The sequence below is a fragment of the Rhinolophus sinicus genome, linkage group LG04 (genome assembly GCF_036562045.2).
Source record: "Rhinolophus sinicus isolate RSC01 linkage group LG04, ASM3656204v1, whole genome shotgun sequence".
In the NCBI taxonomy this organism is placed as follows: domain Eukaryota; kingdom Metazoa; phylum Chordata; class Mammalia; order Chiroptera; family Rhinolophidae; genus Rhinolophus; species Rhinolophus sinicus.
Genome location: NC_133754.1, coordinates 41,289,078 through 41,313,935, shown reverse-complemented (window position 1 = coordinate 41,313,935; position 24,858 = coordinate 41,289,078). Strand labels below are relative to the sequence as shown.

Here is a 24,858-nt window from a genome sequence, read left to right as displayed (position 1 = left end):
CCTAATAAATAAATTTTTAATATCTTATATCGCCAATAATACATAATCCCTTGAAAGCAAGACCCAGGCTGTATTCTGTGGTATACCCTCATCCATAGCACAATGTTGTAAACTGAGGCAGATAAGTACTTAGCTTTTCAGTCACTGAGATCATGCAAATGGTTTTGAGTCAGTCCACAGATGGGGAAATGGTTCTCTGCAGTCAGGGTGGGCATCTTTTAGGGCAGTGGCTCCCAAACACCAGGTTATACCTAGCTGAGGTAATATGAAAACAAGGGTGATGTAAGATTTTTTCACAAAGCTCAATTTACTCAATTTTTCTCTTTAGATGTCTTGACTTTCCAAATACAGTGGAATTGCTCTTACTTAGGACCGTGTTTTCCCGAAAATAAGACCTAACCGGACCAATCAGCTCTAAGGCGTCTTTTGGAGCAAAAATTAATATAAGACCTGCTCTTATTTTACTATAATATAGGACCGGGTCTTATATAATATAATATAATATAATATAATATAATATAATATAATATAATATAATATAATATAATACCCAGTCTTATATTAATTTTTACTCCAAAAGACGCATTAGAGCTGATTGTCCTGCTAGGTCTTATTTTCGGGGAAACACGGGAGTTCCAAAGTTAGTGCAGAAGCTGAAAGTCTTTTGTGGTCCCCATTATCCATACGTAACAGCAATCCTAGCTAACATTTAGAGATTGCTCTCTGGATGTCAAGCCTCACTGTAAAATCCTTTATTTGTATAACCTCTCGTTTTATCTTCCCAAAAACCCGATGAGGTGCTTACAGTTATCGTGCTGGTTTCACAGGTGAGGGAAATGAGGCCCAGAGAAGTTATGTAATTTTTCCAGTATCACACAGCTAGTAAGTGGTCAATTGGAGATTTTTATTTTTACACCTTACTCATTCTGCCCATGAGAGAGAAGCAAACTGCTCCTTCCCATGTTTTGATTTGAGTATTCTCCTTGAGGGAGATCCCAGGCGGAATCTCTAATAATATTTAAATTATTTATCATCTGGTGTCTATACCTCATCCCTAGCAAAAGTCATAGAAGTGCTCATATAATGTGACCTCATGGTATTTGAGCTATAAACCTTTCTGAAATTGTGGTACTAGCCTTTGAAGTTTTTTTTTTTCTGGCTTTAGAATTCATTCAGTGCAAGCCTACTTCTCTAAAAATGCTTTTGGAAATTTTTGCTGGTTGGTAAAATTTAGTCTATGAACTACTACTTTCAAGAACTTTCATCCTTGGTTTTATGAGAAACCTGGTCTCAAACCCTAGCACCAGAGAAATTGTGACTGTTTTTGAGGGACGAACATCAGGAAGCTCCGGAAGTAGAGGATACTGTATGTCCACATATTTCGGTGCACATCTGTTTGAGGTGCGACCTATATGGCTCTGTAGTAACATAGTGTAAACAAGAAGAATTGGCTGTGACTAAAGTAAATGCATGTTTCTTGAGGTTTTGTTTAAAAATAGAAACATAACTTTAAAACTTTATGAACATTGGGTGATTTTTATGTTATACTAATACTAGTAATTGGAAATGCATTCCTTATAAAAAATAGCTTACCTGTACTAAAGTTAAATTGTTCTTCACTAGAAATAATGTACAAGCTGCATATAATAAACCTATCATTTCTATGCAAAAAACACACCTGATGGTTGAATTAAACAGAATGTCCAAGTAGTAGTTTGAAATTTGAATACTCTGAAATACTACCAATAGAGTATCTAAACTCCCAATTCCAAGGTTTTACGTACATTGTATCACCTATGTATATTGTAGGTGATAGCATTCTTTTCTGTGAAGTGAGGATCGGAGTTCTGGTATATCTGATTTCAGACAACAGAGCTTGTTAACGCTTTATTATATGTCCATGTGTGTGCGTGTGTAAATAGACATAAACACACACATACACTTAAAGAACCTGTTACATTGTTGATCTGTAATCCTTTCAAATCAAGTAGCTTGATGCCCATCTTAAACTGTAAGCCATGTGGCTGGAACGTATGGTTTATATGGGGCTCGAGGTAAATCAAGGTTCACATTTTACATGCCCTTGAAAACTTGTCTACGGAATTTATAAACTTATAGACAGTTGGCCAAGGTCTTTGAGCAGGTAAATGGCTGCTCACCATGTACTTTTAAGGGAAAACAAGAATGTGTGTGCGTGCCTCTCTTCTGAAGATGTCATCGTTATTCCCAGTTGGTGGACTTAACTGAAAATCAGCAAGGCTGATAATCTGGTTTGTGTTAACTCGCACATTGGGGGTTGCCTCTGAATTGTGCCCGTGGTTGCTTCCTGAAAAGGATCTTAGCGTATTTAGAGTTCTGTCTTCTATTTGTGGTCACCTGAAAGAGTCTTTGTTGGAGAGGTCTTCCTCGTTTTCCCTGGCTGATTCCAGCCAGCATTGGCTTCAGCCTCTCAGGGTTGGGGAGCAGGCTTCCTTTTTCTGTGTTGGGCTTTAGTGTGGCTTTGCTGGGCTTTTGACTGCCTGGGGCAATGCCAGGGCACCCAGGTTTATTGGCAACCCGACAGTGTTTGATGATCTGATTCGTTCTAGGATGCTTTCTGTTTTCAGGAGATTATTGGAATAAGCTAGTGAAACCACTGATGTCCCTAATGTCGTAGCTTTATGGCCCATAAATTCTGCATGAGTTTGCATCACAGGGATTCCAGGTTTATTATTCCTGAAGATTTTAATGGACATTCCCACGTAGAGTCACTGAATGAAAATCAATCGTTTTCAATACAGACCATTGAGCACTAAATACAGAGGGTGCCAAAAAAATGTATACACATTTTAAGAAAGAGAAACTGTATTAAAATTGTAATATCAATATATACCGATAACAAAAGATGAGTACACGTCACGTTTGACTTCTGCAATTACAAGAGGTGCCCACAGTGGTTATCAGCAGCATCCAGACACTTCTGATGATGGTGAACTACTGCTTGAGCAGCATTGACCAGTGTCCACTTGTATACATTTTTGGGCACCCCCAGTATTTCAAGTTAATGAAATTTCCTTACAATTTCTAAAACTTTCAAGGTCCCAGATAACATTGAATAAGGAGTCTCAACTATTTAGAATTCTTGCCGTTAAAATCATCACTTCCAAGAAGTCTTCCTACTAGCAAAACAAGTGTAAATAAAGGTTAAAAATGAGGAAGTTGGATGGAGGCATTCCTTTTTTTTTTTTTTTTTTAAATTTGGGACTGCTCTGAACATGTGAACTTGCACACAGCTGCCCTCAGCAAAACGCTGTAATTTATTGAGGAAAACTGAATTGCAAAACCTTTCTTCCCCACACACCCATCATCCCCCCCCAAAAAAATCAACAGCTTGACTGAGCTTAAATAACTGACTTTTCATATTCTTTCATGGAACACAAAGGGCTAATCCTGAGGCTACTTGAGCCACCAATGCAGGCAGTGATGGGGACCACCATGGAACGTGTCATTCCCTCCTCACCACACACAAAACACATTGACTGCAGCTTTATGAAGTGAAAATACCCAAGAAAAAGAAAATGTGAAGGAGGTGTCCTCAGTTATTTCTTTCCAGAGGGGGAGCGCCAAAGAAAAAGCTGCTGCATCTGGATATCGAGAACAAAGCAAGCCTAAGACTTGGGTATAATAGGTTGGGTCACTTGCTTTTATAGAAGCAAAAGAGTGGAACTGCCTTTGCTTGTCTCAGTACCACTGACCCTTGCATTTCATTGTGTGGAGATGTCAGAGAAAGTGTGTAGAAAGCATTCCAGCCTCTTTCACTGAACAATGACTTTGTCATTTTGAGATTTCTATGGTGTGTTGACCCCTTCCCCCACTCCCTCCCTCAAATCCCCCTTGGACAAAAGAGATTGTTAGTTAGGCTGCCTTGCCCTCGTTTGAAAGATCTCTGTTTTACTGACTCTTTAAAAGTAAACTCATCCATTTTAACTGAATCACAGTGTTTTCACGCTTTTAAAATCAACAAAAGCGTTTTAGTCAGAGCATTTGCAAGGATGGAATATTCTGTGAAAATGCCAGTCCCAGAGATAATGATTCATGCAAACTGCCAAGTTAAAGTGGGTTTGTTCGTTAATAGAAAGGAGAATTGATGATATGGGTTACTGGAAATATTTACAAACACTTGACCCTCGGGATTGTGAGATCAGGGTGATATGGTTCACACAGGCACACTCATATGATTGTTTTACCTGTTTTTTAGTGAAAGATGAGACGGTTGGGTTTTTCTAGTGTGATGGTTGTAGCACACTCACCATCCACATCATCACGGTGACAGTTAATCGCTGGGGACCCTCCCAGGCTGGCAACCAGTGTTCCAATTTGTCTGTCCCAGCATGTGTGCTCCAATGATAATGTTTGTAGTTTAATAAGAAGCTAATTAAGATCTAAAGGAAAAAAAGATAAATATCTCATTTTTATCAAGCTTGGTGGTATTGTGCAGAGCATAGAACTTTACATTATGGTGTTATTGGATGATGTCCACTGGAAAACAATAGTGGCCACTCAAGGGGCTTTCTTTCCTTGCCATCTTGTACCTTTAGTAAGGATAAAATTGACAGTTGTTGCTGGGGAGAGGAAAATGGCTAAATATTTACTTACTTTCAGGACCTTTAGAGTCTGTATATGCTATTCTTGATTACATTCGTTGAATTCTGTCTACTCTAGGAGTTTTCTCATAAGATGAACAAGAAAGGGGTGGGCTGGACAACTTCAATTTTAGTAAAATCTTGCACTTAACTATTTTGTGTATGGCTGTATCCATCTTAAATCTGATGTGGAACATACTTAACTATAATCTATACTGTCTTGTAGCTGCCTTCTGCTTGTGAATTTCATGACTGACATGTTTCTTGTAGCATTTCTCTGGGTTCATTGATTTAATATTCACTGGTTATTGTCTGCATTGAGTCTCCAAGCAGATAGTACGTTCTAATTCTAGCATTGTAGATATGTCAAAAGTGACTCAGTAGCCAGATTTGTTGCAGGCACACAGGCTAGTTGCTGTTAGCCCTCACATGTACTCTGCACTCTTCCCTGCCCCCAGGTACCCGAGAACATCACCGTGTGACATTATGGCTGTGTGACATTGCCAACACTTGTCTGATCACGACCTAAGGAATAGGAATGGTACCATTATTTTTGTAACCTATTGCTATATTGAGGTATAGTTTATATAGAGTAAAATAAACTTTTTTCATTTAATGAGTTTTGATAATTGTATACATCCCTGTGACTACCGCCCAAAACAAGATATAGAGCATTCTTATCACCTTGGAAAGTCTCTCTTGCTCCTTTGTAGTCACTTTCCACACTCTCACACTTCTCCCAGATTTCTGTCAACATAGATGAGTTTTCCTGTTCTTGGGTTACATGTATATAAATGGAATCAATACAGAATGTTTTTCTGTAGCTGCCTTCTTTTGGTCAGCATGTTTTTGAGATCCACCCATGTTGTTGGATGTTTCAGTGTGTTATGTTTCTTTGTTTGTTTGTTTCTTTTTTCCTGAGTGATATTCCATTGCATGAAGATACCACTCTTTATTCATCTGTTCTCCAGTAAATGGACTTTTGGGATGTTGACAGTTTTTAGCAATGAACCTTGTTGCACAAGTGTTTATGTGGACATGTATTTTCATTCTTCTCGGATCAAATACTTAGAATTGGAATTGCTGCTTCATATGGTAGGTGTATGTTAAATTAAAAAATTACCATAAAGTTTTTAGAAGTAGTTGCACCATTTTACACACCCACCAAGCAATATATGAGAGTTCCAGTTGCTCCACATTTTGGAACATTAAGAATGATGTTAACTGCTACTTTGGGGGTAGATATCTGTTATGAAATTGAAAAAGTTTCCTTTAATTCCTAATTTGCTGAGAGTTTTTACTTTTTTAAAAACTCAAGAATAGGTATTGAGTTTTGACAAATATTTTTTTCCACATCTCTTCAGATAGTCATATGATTATTTACCATTATTCTTTTAATATGGTGACTTACACTGATAATTATTTGCAGATTAATATTCCTGGAATAAACTCCATTTGCTCATGATGTAGCATCTTTTTTTTATCGCTGTGTTCAATTTATTAATATTCTGTCAAGAATTTTTGTATCTGTTGTTCATGAAGGATATTGGTCCATAATTTGCTTTTCTAGAAATACTTTGTCAGCTTTTGTTGTCAGAGTTATGCTGGCATCCTAAAAAATGGGGAAGTGTTTCCTCCTTGTGATGGTCAGTTTTATGTACAAAGTTGGCTCGAGTACATTCCTCACTTATTCACTCTAAAAGTAATGTAGGTGTTGCTGTTTTGTAGATGTGGTTAAAGTGCATAATCAGTTGACTTTATGGAATATTATCCTAGATAATTTGGGTGGGTCTGATTTAGTTAGTTGGAAGGCCTTAACAGTTAGGATTCCCTGGAAAAAAGACGTCCTGCTTATGGATTACAGTGTCAGGTCTCACCCAAGAGTTCCACCCTGCCTGCCCTTTCTGACAGCCTGCCATGTAGATTTTGGACTTGCCTTGTCAAGTTCAGTTGTGAAGTATTATCCTTTTTCATTGTTGGATTCAGTTTACTGATAATGTTTAATGTTCCTAAAACAGTATGGTTTGTAATTTTGCTTTCTTTTAATGTTTTGTTTGGTTTTTATATCATGATAATGCTGGAGTCAAGTTCTCTGGGAAAATTTGGTAAAACTTTCTTTGGACAGTCTACTTGTAAAGTCACCTGGGCCTTTAAAGTCCTTTCTGTGGGAAGTTTTTCCCCCATCAAATTGTTTTATTAGGTTCTGTGGGAAATTTTAAAAATATGGATTCAAATTCTTAAATTGATATGGACTTGTTCAGATTTTCTGTTTCTTTTGTCAGTCTTCGTACATCATTTTTCAGGAAATTTGTCTTTCATTAAAAAATTTAAATTTATCAGCACAATGTTTATTTATTATGTGCTCTTTTTAATGCCTGTAGTATCTCTTATGTTCTCCCCTTTTAATTCATGATAATGGTAATTTCCCCCCCTTTTCTTCTCAATCAGTCTTGGCAGGAGTTTATCACTTTCATTAGTGCTTTCAAAGAACCAAGCTTTGGCTTTATTGATTTTTCTCTTTCATTTACTTTTCTATTTCATTAATATCTACTTTTATTTCCATTCTTCTGCATAATTTAGTTTAATATGCTGTCCTTTTAATATCTTAAGATGGATTTTTAGACCCTTGACTTACAGCCCTTTTTTAATAAGACTTTTTTTTAAGAGCAGTTTTAAGTTCACAGTAAAATTAGGAGGAAGATACAGAGATTTCTCATGTATTCCCAGTAGCCTTTCTTTAAAACAATGATAAGTAAATAAAGCTATAAATACCTCTAAACACAGTTTTAATTGTAGCCCTTAAATTTAATACTAGATTTCATTTTCTTTTCTGTCAGAATACGTTCTAAATTTGTTGTAATTTTTTTGAACCAGGTGTTATTTAGAAATGTATTACAGAATTTCCAAACATTTAATGACATTCTAGTTACCTTTTTGTTATTGATTTCTTGTTAAATCCACTGAGGTCAAAATATATTCTGTACAATTTCTGTCCCCTGAAGTTTGTTGATACTTACTTTATAGCATAGTATACATGCAGATGAAAAGAATGTATTCAGTTATTGGCTGTAGTATTATGTATTTCTTAATTAGATTAAGTCTGTTATCATGTCTTCAAATATTTTATATCTCTTGATATTTATCTGCTTGCTCAATTCGTTATTGAGATAAATGGGTTAGACTCTCCCACTATGAGTACGGATTTGTCTGTTACTCCCAGGTTCTGTTAGATTTTGCTTTGTGCGTTTTGAAGCTATGTTATTAGGCTTATATAAATTTAGATTTTTTAATGTCTTCTGGATCCTTTATTCTTATGAAATGTTTTCCTTTATTTCTAGGAATCCTTCCTAACTTAAAGCTTCTATGTTTATAGTGGCATAGATAGAAGCTCCAGCTTTCTTTTGATTAGTATTTTCATGGCATACCCTTTTCCACACTTTTATTTCCATTTTTATGTGCCCTTATTTTTAATGTGTGCCTTTTAAAAATAGCATGTAGATAAAATCCAGCCTTGAATTTTGTAATAAGCTCTAACACTTAGAAAAGGTAGAAAGGAAGCCATCAATCAATAAAATATGCTGAAAACAAAGGAAGGAAGAAGTATACTTCATTCCCTAATGTTTTCTACTATGTTGGTTAACAAATTGTAAGCCAAACACCACTATTCTGCTCTTCAGTGATGTTAGCTAGGTCTCAGGAGTAAGAGCTAACTGAAGGCTACATAGGTCCTAGAGCTGGTGTGGACGTGAAAAGATCTGAGGCAGCCAAATGAGAGATGAAAGGAGTGATGAGTGTATCCCAAGTAAAGGACAAGTTTAGAAAAAGTTAGTCTTAGAATTTGTATAGATCTCTTCATACAAATAAGACACACCAACATTCTGTAAAGTTCTGATTTAAGTTAACTGAGTTGGGTGAGGTCAAAAGAAACAGGTGGTCAAGGAGGGATCTGGGGACCAGAGTTGATCTCTGAACTCCCTAAGATATGCAAGGTGCCATAACAGCATATAACTTACCCCTGGAGATTTAATACTAACTCAAGGTTGGTATTAAGGTTTGAGAGCTTACCTTTAAGAGTCTTTCATCTTTTCCCCTTTGCTTCTGTTTATCCTGTAATGAAAGAGTCATGAGTATTATTTGACAGGAATTAAATTTTTATTTCTTAATACTTTCAGAATTTTAGATAGCCTCGTCATAATTTTACTGTCTCCACAAGAATCTGTATTAGCTAACAGCACTATGTTACAGTCATTTCATTGAAAAATTATTTTTTTATCTCATGTGTTTCCAGAATAAATAGGTAGAAGACACTCCTACACCCACATCGGTAAACAGCTTACTGATCAAAAACTAGGCATCATTTTCTCTCTCTCTCTAAATCAGAAGAAAATCTTGCCATGTTTTCTTGCCAAGAAGTGAGTCTTGCTTTGTTTATTGCACTTAAGTCATATCTTCTGCAAAATCGGTAATAGTTTAAGGCAATCTGGATGATTTGTACTTATCACAACTTGGAACAGAATTCTTTAGAGTCTGACTGACAGCAGAATTAAAAGCTTTCAAATGCCTTTGAGGTTTTAGCAATCTTAAGGATACTGATTTTGTTTTTTAATACTATAAACAAATAATGAAAGTACTGTCTGCTGATTAAGTGACCTTATGATTAAATACATATTTCATTTTATGCATAACCTAATATAAGTATGCAAGCGAGTGAGAGTTCAAATAATGAGTGAGCCAAAAGTATGGATTACATATTTATTTGCATAGAATAAGAAGAATACATTTTTACTGCTGTTTATAGAAAACATGTTCTTTGGCACAAGCTTCACAAAGACTAGCAGGAACAGAATCTTATGAAATTAAGTTTAAAGTAAATTGTGGGTAGATACCTAGGAATTCCTACAGGACTATAAGCAGTTTGGTAGTTAAATGATAAACTGGCAAACAGGTCCTTGCACTTAAAATTGTGCTTGTGAAAGGAATATGTTAAAATTTTTAATATTAAAATACAATGTTAATTCTAGAGGAAGAGACTTCTGAGGGAAATTTTAATGTATTTACCACCATCTAAATACAGATACTGAACATGTAAAATACTAAGCCTCATTTTGTGTCCTTGGGTTTTATACATTTATTAAAATTAAATTTGGCTCTTTTTTTCCCCTTCAAGTCATTTTGCTTTCTGGGCTTAGAACTCATCTTTCTTATGAAACTGGGTTTTTTAAAATTATTGTTTAAACAATAATTTTTACATCAATCTGTGTTAGTGTGATCTGTTAGCTAACATTTTTAAGACCTTTTAATGATCAGTTCTGCCCTGTGAGCTGAGTAGGCTATTATTCCCTAATTAGCTGGAAGTCTAGCACTGGTCACTTCATGGGAGAGACCAGGTAACACCACAAGAACCCCAACAAAATTAGAAAATTTAGACAAAAGGGAAAATAATATAAAATAACATATTAATTTTTTTCAAATGTGAATTTTATATGTATATGGGATATAGTATCATGCAGAGATTTACAAAACACGCTTGAGGTCAAAATGACGTAATTATCTAACTTTGGGCAAATTACTAAACCTTTCTTGAGCATCAGTTTTCTGCTTGATAAATGGAGGGATCGCCTACTGAAATTTGATGTGAGAAACTAAATAATGCATACTAAATAATGAAATACTTAGGAGGTTGGACACATGGCAAACCTCATGAAATATTATCCATTATTGGTATTTGGTAGGCTGGAGTAACCAATATTTTTTTGGTTGTCAACTAAATCCAGAGAATAGTGGAATTTCTTCAGTATAATGAGGAAATTATCCATTAGGCACTAGCAATAACGCAATGTCTTATTTTTCAAATTATTTTATTGGGCAGGTTTTTAAACAAAATCATTAACATTTTTCATAAGCATATTCCCTCTTTATTTCTTTTGTATACCTCATTAATATTCATTTAGGTGCCAGTGTGGTTTGTCAGAAGCAGCTGCTCACAGGACAGCATCCTTTCTGAGAATGAGAGATGCACATTAGACATCTCTTTCATATATAGTGGTACCTGGTCTTCTATCTTAGTCATCTCGACATCCAAATCAGGATGCTTGCTCACCAAGAAAGCCAACCTGGAGTGGACATAGTTGAATTTCCTGGGATTCACTGGTATACAAAATCTACCTTTTGTATTTCCCTCAAAGTCAATACCAGTTCAGGATGCACAAAATAAAATATGTCAAATTGACTTTCTCTTTTGAAAATATTGAATAATCTGGTAAGGAGTTATTTGGTTTGGTTTTATTGATTTAGAGGTCCACATTTTTTCTTAAGTCTCTCTGAATTCTCAGCAATTTCAGAACAAATAAGTCTTCATGAAGAAGAAACAAAGCTTGCGATTGAAAAAGCACATGGAATAAGAAAAGTAGCATCTTGAGAACTTCCAGTAAAATTGGTGGAGTAGGTCAGTGCTCTGCTCAACTCCTTTTATGACCACATCAAAATTATGACTAAATTATAGAACATTCACCCTGGAGAACCATCTGAAGACTAGCTGAACAGAAAACCTATAGCTAAGGATATAAAGAAGAAGCCACATTGGGACTGGTAGGAGGAGATGCAAACCAGGCTGATCCCAAACCCATGAGTAGCAGTTGAGAATTGGGAGGAATATCTCAGCTGTGGAGCTTCCCCCCGAAGGTCTAGGGCTCCTAGTCTCACACTGTGCTCCCTAGCCAGAAGCACCAGTGAATACCAGGAAGAAGAGTCCCCACAGCATCTGGTTGGAAAATCAGCAGGTATTCCATTCGGGTGAGATGGAGGGCTGCTGGAACCCAGGCATCCTCTTAAAGCAGCTGCACACAGACTCACTTGATCACACTCACCATGAGGTCCAGCAAAGGTCCAGTAACTTGAAAAGTGCCAGGGACATATGGGGAGAAACTGAATTATGTGGCCCCAGGCAAGGGCTGGAGGGGGCAGCTGCCATTATTCCTGTATTGAGCCCTTCTCCCACATAGCCTACAGACACAGGTGGGTGCTATTTTTCCTGTGTTGAAACCCCGCCCCCCCCCCCCACACACACACACACACAGCCTGCAAGCTCAGGTGGGCACCAAATATGAATCTGCATTGACCTGGTGAACACCATTCACCCCACACTGGTGACTCCCTGAGACCCTATCCCACCCAACTCGTGCACTACCTGAGCCTCTTTCAGCAGCTGTTCCTCACAGGCAGCCCATGCTGCAGATTTTCCTAAAAACTCTCAATCAAAGGTCCACAGATCCCCAGGCAGGCACTGGCTGGCCTCAGCATGCTCTGTGCCTCTGCTGAGTGGCCCCAGGCCTGGCACTTGTGGCAGCCATCCTCAGTTGGCAGCGTAGCCTCTCCCACATGCCTCTGGGCCCAGCACAAACAGCTACTAACCGCGGATCACTTTGTAGCTCCTACCAAGTGGCCCTAGGCCAGGCACAGGCAGTGACTGATCTTGGTCTGCACTGGAGCCCCTCCCAAGAGGCCCCAGAACCAACACACCCTGTGACTGACTTCAGACCACAACAGAGCACCATCTGATTTGCTCCACAAACAACATACCCAAAGGGTGGTCTCGGCAGGCACCAGAGCCCCACTCGGGTAAATCTTGCTCTGTGTGATCAGACCCTGCACAACAGCTCACCCACTGTAGTTGTGGCCAGTCAGCCAGAGGATCAACACCATCCGCTGACTGCCAGCAGCAATCAGGAGTCAACTACAACAGGAGGGCACACACAACTCACACAAGGGACACTCTTGGAGCACCCAGCTCCAGCTCAGGTGACCAAGGAGACAGCCACTGGGCCTCACAGGACACCTAACACATAAAGGTCACCCTGCCAAGACTGAGAGATGTAGCAGATCTACCTAATACATAGAAACAAAGACAGGCAGCCAAAATGGAGAGACAGACATGTCCCAAATGAAAAAACAGGAGAAAATTCTAGAAAAAGAACTAAATGAAATAGAGGCAAGCAATCTACCAGATACAGAGTCCAAAACACTGGTTATAAGGATGCTCAATGAACTTAGGGGAAGAATAGATAAACTCATTGAGAACTTCAGCAAAGAGATAGTAAACATAATAAAGGACATAGAAACCATAAAAATAGAGCTAGACAGAAATGAATACAATAACTAAAAAGAAGGACACACTTGAAGGAATCAACAGCAGATTAGATGAAGCAGAAGATCAAATCAGCGATTTGAAAGCAATCAACAGCAAAAATAAAAAAAATAAATAAAAAAAATTGAGGCTACTTTTAGGGTCCTCTGGGACAATATTAATCATACCAATGTTTGCATCATAGGGATACCAGAAGGTGTAGAGAGAGAGCAAGGAATTGAAAACCTACTTGAAGAAATAATGACAGAAAACTAACCTGGCGAAGGAAATAGACATACAAGTCCAGTAAGTGCAGAGTCCCAAAAAAGATGAACCCAAAGAGGCCCACATCAAGAGGCATCATAACTAAAACACCAAAGGTTAAAGACAGAGAACCTTAAAAGCACCAAGAGAAAAGCAGCTAATTACCCACAGGGGAACTCCCGTAAGACTGTCAGTTGATTTATCAACAAAAACTTTGCAGTCCAGAAGGAATTGACATGAAATAGGACCTACAACCAAGATTATTCTAGTCAGCAGAGCTATCATTTCAAATCGAAGGAGAGATAAAGAGCTTCCCAGACAAGAAAAAGCTATAGGAGTTTATCACTATCAAACCAGCATTATAATAAATTTTAAAAGGACTTCTTTAAGAAGAAGAGGAAAAAAACTAACAAATATGAATAATAAAATGGCAAAAAAAAAGGTAACATCTCAAAAAATGTTGAGTTGCCTTCATTTACCTGAGGTTATCAATCTTTGGGAGGGAAGCCTAGAGTTAGGGGAAAATTGTAGTAGGCATGAGCTTTATTGGCCATCTTATTTCAGATTTGTATATTCAAATATAATAGACCTAAGAAACAATAGCCAGAGAAAAGCCACAGTCACTTTTTTTCTGGCAACTAATGATGGCAAAGCTAGTGACTTTACTGAGGACCAGACATAGAAGAAGCTGGAAGGACTCCTCCCTATGAACATGAAGGAAGAATCTTGGTTTCCTAATCAGTGTAGCAGGGTGGGATGCGGCAGTTAATCAAAGAGTTGTAAGAAATTGTTCGTCTGTATATAAAAAGAGATACGCTGGACAGCCCTATTTTCTTCCATTTATGATTGGAATTTGTTCCTTCAGAATTCCATTCCTCTTTACTTTGAGTTTTGTATTGATACCACAGTAGAGAATGGGAGAAACAGTAAAAGCACGTAGGTCTACATCACGTATCCTACAAGCATGTAGGATAATGCAGTTTGATTCACAGGAGTTCCTGGCCACCAAGTTACAGTTCTAGAAGTGTCCTCCTTCCATGCTTCTCTCAGTGGTTGTGGACATGGATTTCCTCAGTACAAAGTGCTCCTGGCTTTCTCCATAATAACCAGTAACTTCTTGGGAGAACTTGGGACGACCACTTAACCTCCCAGCTTCACGGCTCCTTATCTGTAAATGGAAATGACATATCTTTCTTTTCTCATTCACAAGATGGTTATGAGGTTCCTGTGAGAAAACTGATTCGGCAGAGCTATGAAATGATAACCTAAGTCTATGTAAGGCATTACCCTGTTAATCCTTCTTTAGAGACGTGCCTTGGGCCTGCTGCCCTGGGTGGCATGGTGGAGTATTCCCTGGGCTGGCAGATGGAGGATACAGGTACCGGTGCTGAGAGAACATAGAATAACCCATGTTCATGCAGGCAAGCAACTTAACTTTTTTTGCCCGGCTCCCTCTTGGTCAAAATTTCCATTAACTGTGATTACTACCTGCAAATTATTCATGCTACTCTTTCTGTTTGTTAAACCTGCCTGTGAAATTCAGTTGTAACTTTCTTAGAACTCTAAATAGTGGTCAGTATTCTTCCCTGTGTTTCTACAGCACTCTGTGCCATGTGCAGACAGTCATGGATTTGTATCCATCTAAGATGGTAAACTTCGGAGGGCTTGGCCTATGCCATGTGAATCTTCATGTCCCCACTGTTTGAACCCTCTTTCATAGCAGGCAGACACTATGTGTTGAATTTCATTCATATCACCTGAAGTCGTACACCATGATATCATACTTTTTCTAATTAAGATGGGTATTTAAATCACCATCATCCATTAACTTGGGTTTTATTCTATCTGCCGTTTTTAGACCAAGGCCATTTCCCAAAATAAAAGCACCTCAAGAGATGAGGTGATTATTAAGTGAACATTCATAGACCTCTTAAATCAGTGCCTTCCGTATAGTAAATACTTGATAAATTGCCTTTGATATTATCATTTTTAACCTTTGAAAGACATTTTAAATATTTATTCTAATGTTGGAAAAATTAATGTATATCCAGATGATTAAAAAAAACACCTTTTAGACATTGTAAGTTGTTTCCTTCATATCAAAACTCTTAGACCTCTATGAATGTCAACAGTTTATTTCATCATATTTTTCTTGTCTGTTCTTTATTGGGCATACTGATGAACTCTGAATTCTTTGAGTAAGGGCATTTAAAGGAAAAATTAATGACAAATTAGGCTCAGTTAAGTCAAAAAATTTTCCCTGGACAATAAAATGTTGGCTGTATATTGGGTTGAAGTTGAAATATATCCAAATAGCTAACATCATGAGCTTCCTGACATGCTTTGTAGTCTGGATCAAGTTACCTTTCCTCTCTCTGTACCTCAATGTCTCCATCTGTAAAATGAGATAATGCTACTACTTGATAGAGCTGTTGTGAGAATTAAATGTGTTAATACCGTTTTCCCAAAAATAAGACCTAGCTGGACAATCAGCTCTAATGCGTATTTTGGAGCAAAAATTAATATAAGACCGGTCTTATTTTGCTGTAAGACCCGGTATCACATCACATCACATCACATCACACCACACCACACCACACCACACCACACCACACCACACCACACCACACCACACCACATCACATCACATCACATCACATCACATCACATCACATCACATCACATCACAACACAACACAACACAACATAACAGGTCTTATGTTAGTTTTTGCTCCAAAAGAGTCATTAGAGCTGATTGTCTGGCTAGGTCTTATTTTCGGGGAAACACGGTACATGTGAAGTAGTTAATGTGCAGCCAAGTACACAGTCAGAAATGTTAACTACGAATAGAAAACCAAGAAAGCGGAATCCACACTTCCAAAGGTAAACATTTAAGTTTTTCCCTCCTTTCTGAATTTGTAATTAACCATTTCTTTATCCCTATATTTATAGTTGTGTCTTCTAGATTCCTCATCTGTGGTTCCTGCTTGCTAATTTCCATAGTAATACCTACTGACTAATGATAGTTTGGGACTCAAATCTTACCTTCTCTGAGTCTCAAATTTTCCCATCTGTTAAAGAAAATAGTGTTGCCAACACATAGAGCTACTGAGTGTTTCAAAAGAGCTAATACCTAGGAAGGTCTTACTGTTGTGTTTGGAACATAGTAAGCATGTGAAAAATATCATCAGGACCATGTATGATTTTGTTATTTCACTGAATGGGAAAGCGTTCCCTGCCATTCCAACAAGTCTTGCGAAGTGAGGAGTTTAATCATAATAAAACAACACATTAAAGTCTGTTTTTGAAAAGAATTCTTGATAAGGAGATAAAGAAGGTTTCCAGATCCAATTCAAATGAATGTGTGTGGCAGCTTCCGCCGCACCAACATGTAATTCTCTAGGACACCAGAAGGGTGTTCGAGAATTCAACTCAATTCTGGGCACTATCTACCCAGAGATTGAATCAGATTTCACAGGTAGAGGGTTTAGTCCCACAAGACTGCCCTCCACTTCAGATTCCAGTCACAAGGCCAGATTGTTACCTGTACTTCTGACCTACTGGCCATGATTCAGAGGATCCTAAGACCCCCTCCTTGGGTTCAATTAATTTCCTGAACAGCTCACAGAACTCAAGAAAACTCATTTACTCACTAGACTACTGATTTATTGTTAAGGGTAGTAAAGGCTATGAATCAATAGCTAGGTGAAGGGATACATAGGAACCAAGCTCAAGGAGCTTCTGTCCTTGGGGAGCTCAGGGCCCATCAAGGTGGCAAAGAGTTCAGGTTTTCCATTTTGGAAGCTCTCTGGAAAAAAGGCAAGGATCCGTCCTTTTGGGTTTTTATGGAGGCTTCCTTATGTAGTAATGGTTGACTAAGTCATTGGCCATTGATTCAACCTCAAGCTCCAATCCAGTCCCCGGAAATCGGGGTGGGACTGAAAGTTTCAATCCTCTAACCACAGAATGGCTCCCCTGACAACCAGCTCAGATCCTGTGGGGGTTTCCAAAAGTTCCTTTATCAACATAACAAAAGACACCTTGATCACTTAGGAAATTCCAAGCGTTTTGGGAGCACAGTGCCAGAAATGGGGATGAAGACCAAATAGTTATTTATTGTTATGAATCACAACATCATAGGAGGCCTCTGTATCTGTTTTCACTATTTCAGACATTTCTACAAGTGATCGGTGTGGTAGGCGTGGCGGTGGCCGTGATTCCTTGGATTGCAATACCCCTGGTTCCCCTTGGCATCATTTTCTTTGTTCTTCGTGGCTATTTCTTACAAACATCAAGAGATGTCAAACGCCTGGAATCTACAAGTGAGTACCGAGACTCTCGAGTTGGGATGGCATGCAAGCTAGCTTCGCTTCATGCCATAATAAAGGAGACCCCTGAAGTTCTACCGACTCCATATTTCAAAATTTCTCATGAAGTAAATATTAGTTAATTGAGTATTACAGCCACTGTCAGTGTGGCCTTTAAGGCAAATAGATCTAGTGGGATGCCAGGTGCAGCTTTCAATTTAGCACAAGGAAGGAATGGAGGATGCATGTGGAATAATCCTCCACAGAACTCTGAGCACCATGAGTACAGGGACCGTTTTTGTCCTGTTCATAGCGTGCTTCCTAATACAGAACAGGAAAGCAATAAACAGTTTTCTGAGCTATAGAATATTTCACCATGTTTTAACTCATAAAGAAGGAAAATAGAGAATTTTTCTACCCGAGTATACTAGAAATGACAAAAGGAAAGAAAAGGTTAGAGAAAGGAAAGGAGGTGTCAGAAAATGTACTCACAGGACAGAAGGGATGCATTTGAAAAATGTATTACTTTTACATACTCAAAAAATGGCAAATAAGTTGTGATTGTTAAATGTTTTGAAAAGATAAGCACTGTTATTTTCAGTTTCGCTCTTTATTATCACCAGTATTTGGGATAGTGCCATACTGTTTGAGGTTTTCTTTCCCCCTGGGCTGTTCATATAAATGATTGCTAAAAATAATCCCCTTAGGAGGACACAGGAGAGGGATCGGTTTAGTATGCGTTTAGTCTATTACTCTATTCAGCTTTCTAGTTTTGGAATAATGGAGAAAGCATTTTAAGATTAATCATTCTATTCTACAGGTAATCATAGAGGATGGAATCATTCCGAGCTTATCTCATTAATGCACAAACATATTTCATGAATTGTTAAAACAAAAAGTTATAAGGAAAACAAATTTTTTAATTTTTTAAAAAGAATACAAGGATGATAGCCAAAACGTAAAGAAGGAAGATATTTGTATCCAAAACCTGAACTATGGATAGTTACTGCTTTCTGGGAGCCAAGCTAAGGAGAGAAACTATGATTTCCATGGTTTTCCCTATCTACCACGTGGAAAAATACAGGTTCATCAGGATAAAGGATTTTTTTTGTTCTGGCAAATGTGTGTTTTTTTTGTTTTTTGTTTTTAAATAATAATCTCTGGAGTGGCATTTATCCTAAGTATTTGCATAAAGGTTAGTGGGTGACAGTTTCATAAAAGGTACAGAAAAAATTTTCAGTTGTCAAGAGAACCAGTTAAACCACTGTGAGGTTTGGTTTTCTGAGGTGTTTCTATGGGATGTGGAGCATGTTGACGTGTTATGATGACAGGACTTGGAGAAGGCAGAATAAGTGATAAGCCCCAGCCAGTCTTTTGTGTAGACAAAGCTTCAGACGTTTTATGATTTGAGGCCACTCATGAAATGGAGTCATTCAACCATCTTGTTGCAAAGGTATATTCAACAAAGGGTTGTGTTCTAGAAGAGGTTGACAGAGATTTCTTCCTGGGGCATGGGCCACTTCCCATCCATGTGGAAGTGGAGAGAAGGGGACCCCCTGAGACGTTTTTCAAGCAGCATTTTAGGATTTTCTCATTGTTTGATCTGGAGACTTTGAGAACTTTGACATGGTCCTTTGTGGAATAGTTGGGTTTTCCTGCATCTCAGTAGGCTGAGACAGTAAGTTAAATCTGGAAGCTCCCTCCTCCACACCCCCAGATAATCAAATGTGGTGGCCAATTGACTAGAACTGTTTATTGTTATGTATCTGGGTGGTCTGGGCCATAAATAACAATTCCACTGTTTCCTCTAAACAGTGATTGAGAATACCTCTTGAGGCTACTGCTGGAATCACCAGCAAAAAGAAAGACACCTAATTGCCATGGCTAGAAGACATAAACCTGCTTCATCCTTGTGCTTTGAAGTACTACTGAAGTCCCAAGGTTTATTTTCAGATCATACAGCCTAGCTGCCTCTCAAACTTTAGGCTTACATTTAAGCCATCTTAATGAAAAATCTGTAGTGGATCATAATGGTTTTGTATTTTTGCAAAATGAGTGTAGCGACACTCAGTCATAGAGAAGTGCATAAAACCAGGATGGCATTTGGTTGTATTTCTCTAGCCAACTCTATTCATTTGGCAGTGTATGAATTATGAAGCCGTATCCAAATTCTGTCTGTAAGAGCTCTGTGATCAAGATGTACTTAAGATGTACAATAATGGGGTAAGGCTATTGAATATTAGCTGATTTTAGGGTTTTCTAAAGATACAAAATCTGGAGAAAAATGCATTTAGTCACACAGGGGCATCTTTAACCCCTGATTATTCTCTGTCTGAGATACTGGCTTGTCATTAAAAGCACAGCCTTGGGAATAAACCAGAGTTGGGTCTGACACTCAGCTCTACCACTTACTCGTGTTAATTTACTTAATCTTGGGCAATGCTCTTAAATCTCTCAGTCTGTTTTTCCCTCTGTCAAGGATATAATATACCTGCCCTCTGGGTTTCTTGTGAGGATTTCTTCAATTGATGCTTGAAAAGTGTTTGCGAGCACTAGACCCTTGACCACGAGGCATTTAAGAACATAATAACACCTAGCAGGCCTTGCAGAGCATTAATGATAACCTGTAGCAAGACTGTCAACCCAGGGGCTTTCCAGTTCTCTGCCCTTCCCCTCCCCAGGGAAGAGTCGCCGTCCTCGGCGGGTATGTTACGAAGAGTCCTCAGGGTCATGGAAAACACACCTGCCAATCTTGTGTAATGTAGGGTTACATTCGTCTGTGACTGCTGACTAACGCCTGTTAACGGCTGTTGCATAGGCCTACTTCAGGATAGCCAGCCCAGTCTGTGGGAAAGGATATTACATTGGTTAGGATAATACTGGAGCCTTGGCATTCCCTCTCCCTTTTGTACTAGTTAATTTTATTTACAGACCCTCCAATTCACTCCTCCTGGCATCCCACTCAGCCCTAAGTGGAGTGCGAAAGAAACAGGATAGCTTTCCACAGGTCCAGATGCCTGCTATACTGCTATAGCTCTTGGGTATGAGGTAAAGTAGGTGATATGTTCTTTGGGTGCCCTGGTGTTCAAGGCTGGATGGCAGACACCTGATTTCTAAAGTTGACCCTGCCAGATAATTAGCTGCCATTTTGCTTTTCTGATGAAGCAAGTGCGGATATCCAAGATGAAGAATTTCATTCAAAAACTCTCCTTGGGTGAACAGCACATCTACTTTTTTCTCAGAAGAATTGCCTGTGATGAAATATTTTGTCACATTTGCTCTGGACATGAGAGCATGATTCTAGTGAGTTTTCTGCACTATCTGGAGCTGGACTCTTAGCACTATCTGGATAGAATAATAGGCCCTGGAATTCTCCTGGACCGTCCCTACAGACCCCCTGTATCCAGATTGACTACGCTCTGGGGACAGGCTGGGAGGTCTGCTGGGGAGTGCAGAAAAGGCCTTATACAGAGCTCCCAGCCTTTCGTATTTGAAGCATGAGTTCAGTCTGTGTTCATATTGCTGTCCTTACAGTACAAAGTCAAAGGAAGCTAAAATAAATACAAGGTAAAGATGACTCAATATAATGAAGAGGGAGAACAGTAAAGATGCTACAGTAAAATCGCAAACATCCAACTGGTTGGTCAGACCATCCCAGAATCACTTACGGCTCTTTGCTTAAATAGGATACAAGGGAAAATGTTAGATCATGTCCCAGTTCAGAGGTTTTCTTTTTTCCCTAAAGCACTATCCCAGGTGAGGGTCCCTAATGGTTAATGTCCCCAGTTAGAAAACAGCCCCAAGGCTGAGTGGATATTCAGCTGGCCCGCAGCCTGGCTGTCCTCCCACAGCCCAGGGCTTCCCACCTTCTCTGAACCCGTCACACATGGAAGCCTACTCCTTTCCTGCTTGTAGAACTGTGACTATTAAGCATAAGAGGAGGTTCTGTGTCTGCACATTTGTCCCCCAGGATCCCTCCTATGCACACACACACACACACACACGCACGTGCACCACACTCACACACATACACACGCACAGTCCCATGTAACATCAGTATTGACTGAACTGACACACAGATAGGTATTCAGATGCCAGGCTAGAGAGTCATGCCCTGAATATCAGTTTGAGTTTTTCCCTTGACTCTTTTTCCCCGTCATTATATAAAATCTCTGCAGTCTCCTGTAAGATAAGTGATCTTAATATCCCCTAAATACCCAGGTTTTACTAACTGGTCTTCTCTAGGAGATTTGCAGGTAACAAAATGATAAGTCAGTACTTCTGATAAAGCACAGATTATTACTTATTCCAGACAGAGGTCACAGGCTCACGATCTGCCTCTGACAATAGCTAGTTACAGTCTTATTCATGGTGGGGAATGAATGAAAACTGTAAGGAATCATCCCTGCCCAGCAGCATGCAGTCCGTGTGACCCCCAGTGTGCAAGAGGCAGACCCTGGCAGTCAGACACAGTGTGCTCGGAGAAGACAGAGGGAAACCAGTGGCCAGTCATGTGGCATCAGTCCCCAAACCAATGTAAAATTACTCAAAAGAGAATGGCTACTAAGACTGCAGTCAGATTCTGAAAGGACGATGTCCTTGTCACATGCCATAGTGACTTCCAAACACCAGGACAAGCAGCGAGCAGGGCAGTTATAAAACTATGCCTCTGGCTCCTGGTGCTGGAATTAAGACTATTCAGAGACACCTTGGTGATGCAGGTCCTGTGGGCACCAGGGGAGTGTAATGCCCAGGTGTGCACTGACCCATACAGAAAGTTTAATTCCCCAACAGGCACAGGTAGGTTTCTCAGGATGCAGGGAGATAGTCGACTGCCCATTCACCTTATTTACCATGCACCTGTCCTGTGCCCGGCACTGTTCCAGTTTGGGGGGATATGCTACTGACTTTATGTCAACCCTTAAGAAATTAATAATCTAAGATGCAGACAAACACCATCTTAGTGGTGTCTACCAGTAGATAGCTCATCACGATTCAGTGTGGTGAGTGCTCTAACACAATTAAATTTAAAAACGCTACTGACTCAAAAATTAGCAATACTTTCTACCAGGAGGGATGTGAGGGAAGAATATGGAGGGAGGCCATGTTGAGGAAGACCTTGATGAACGAGTTAGTAAAGAAAAAAATCTAAATCTAGCTATGGTTTGAATGTGGTCAAAGATAGGTTCAAAGAGAAGCTTTTATTTCCAGGTCATGAAAGTGAAGCATGGGGTTATCAGGAGTTTGAGGGTTGACATAGAGAGACCTCTCCAGGAGGGACATAGTCCCTTCTCGCCCAGGTAACCCACTGGGAAGTTCTGGGTGTGCTGTTTGGTGGATGTGTAACCACAGGGCACAGGAGGCTTTTTTTTTTTTTTTTCATCCAGTCTCACTGACTTTCTCTGTCATTTGTCTTTCTCTGCTTCCCCAGCACGGAGCCCAGTGTTTTCCCACCTATCATCTTCTCTCCAGGGACTCTGGACCATCCGGGCCTACAAAACTGAAGAGAGATTTCAGGAACTGTTTGATGCCCACCAGGATTTGCATTCAGGTCTGTAAGTTTCTGGAAACAGTTTAAAAGGGTGGGATAGGCTACTTGCTTGACCTCCCTGTCAGGTGGCCTTGTTGGCTGGCACCTCTCTCTGTTTCCCCCTCAGGCCCAGCCCCACCTCCTGTCTGCACCCCACTCCTATCCCCCTTCCTTTTCCCCTCCCCCTTCCCCTTGGCCATGAGTCCTCTCAGCTCTCCTCTTCCCCAGTCACACCACTGCTTTTCTCCCCCGACTGGTTTGCGTTGTCCTTCCAGCACCATGCCCTGTGGCTTTCCCTTCCTTTAGGGCAGGGCTCAGCAAACTTATTTGTAAAGGTCCAGAGAGTAAATATTTCATGTTTTGTGCACCATACTGTCTCTGTTGCAACTACTAAACGTTGTCGACATAGCATGAATGCAGGCAAAGATAATACATCAGCAAATGGCAGCAGCTGTGTTCCAGTCCAACTTTGTTTACTAAAATTGGTGATGGTCCATTCTTGGCCCACAGGACGTAGTTTGCCAGCTCTTTTTTCAGAGCATGCAGGGTGCCGGAAGTGACTGAGGAAGTCAAATTCCTGATTATCAGGTTTGCCACCCATTTGATGTATACTATTCTTTGTGTCAGTGAAGCTTTTCCTATGTAGAAATTTCAGAATTTACTCTAAGTCTGCAAAGTCCTGACCCATCTTTCCAGTCGCCATTGTATTTTGAAGATAAAGTTTCACTTTGAAAGCTACATGCAGATCCTTTTAGCGAGATGGTCATTTAGACACAGGCTTCTAAGGAATAAACATTGTACAGGGCCTTATAGTAAATATGGAGGGTGCTGGAAACAAACTAGGAACTACACGCTCAGCTCCTGGAGAACGGGGTATAGTCAGCCATATGACAGGATGAGCTTCACACTGAGACAGCACCGCGCGAAATGCACTGATGAGACCATGTTTCCATGTTCTGTGGTTTGATCGCATTTCAGTTTTTAAGTTGTGGGTTGAATTTTTCAGTGCATGCTTCTCATAAAGCCACTGTCCTGATTCACACTTAGCTTTCTGGAATCTTCAGATTCCCTGGATGTGCAACTTTGCTGTCCTACTTTGTGTAAAAATCTTCTGTAACTCAACTGAGCAAAACGCTCCCCCTTGTTCAAAGCAGTTAACGTGGTTTTTCTACTTATTCACTGTGCTTATTATGGTTCACAAATCCAGAGGCTTGGTTCTTGTTTTTGACGACGTCCCGATGGTTCGCCTTACGTCTGGATGCCATCTGTGCCATCTTTGTCATTGTTGTTGCCTTTGGGTCCCTGATTCTGGCACAAAGTAAGTACAGATGTGAAAAACTATTTGTGGTATGATTACAATTTATAGCTGCATTTACAATTTTTAAATTAAACTCTTGCCACCTTGTCTAAATCACAGACTGTTTGGTTCTCATGAATTGTATTAAAGCTCTTGCAGCATGTCAGGTTGGGTCAGACCCCGCAATGTGGCCCACGTACAGGAGTCATTTGGGTCTGGATGAGTTCCTTTCATCTTTCTTGAATGGGTTGGGACCTATGCAAATGCAGCAAGCTGACCTTCTGAACATTCTGGTAGTGTCTGATATGGTGAGCAGAGGACAAATTTACTACTGATCATTTTGTCCAGCTTAAGGGTTTAGGTTTTGGTGCCTGATGCACTGGGTTGAGAAAGATTCTCAGCAGGAAAGAATGTTATCTTCACTGCCACGTGAGCAGGTGTTGGTGTGTATGGCATGAACTCACCATCCCTAACTATTCCTTAGTGACAACACCAAATCACAATATTTAATAATGGAACAGTGAGAGTGGGAGTTTAGTAAAGCACTGGCTTTTAGTACCCATTGCCTTGTTTTTAGTCATTTTTACCTGTAGTTGCATTGGCTGTAGAAAGTGAAATTACATAATGGTCCTTGAAACCATAATGATGAAAGTCTAAGTAATGACTTACTCATCTATAATACTGCCAAGTGTATGTCAATCCTGTTGGGGTTAATA

At 39.5% G+C, this 24,858-nt stretch overlaps 1 protein-coding gene across 4 annotated transcripts in view; it reads left to right on the top strand.

Moving 5' to 3' along the window:
• The window catches only part of ABCC4 (ATP binding cassette subfamily C member 4 (PEL blood group)), a 245,202-nt gene that overhangs the window by 169,361 nt on the left and 50,983 nt on the right, over positions 1–24,858 (top strand). For all 4 annotated transcript variants that reach the window (XM_019737179.2, XM_074329431.1, XM_074329430.1 and 1 more), the window contains 3 exons: positions 17,180–17,330; positions 22,747–22,866; positions 24,053–24,163. In XM_019737179.2, the coding sequence (XP_019592738.2) occupies positions 17,180–17,330; positions 22,747–22,866; positions 24,053–24,163 (382 nt within the window). The remainder of the gene's footprint in view (positions 1–17,179; positions 17,331–22,746; positions 22,867–24,052; positions 24,164–24,858) is intronic.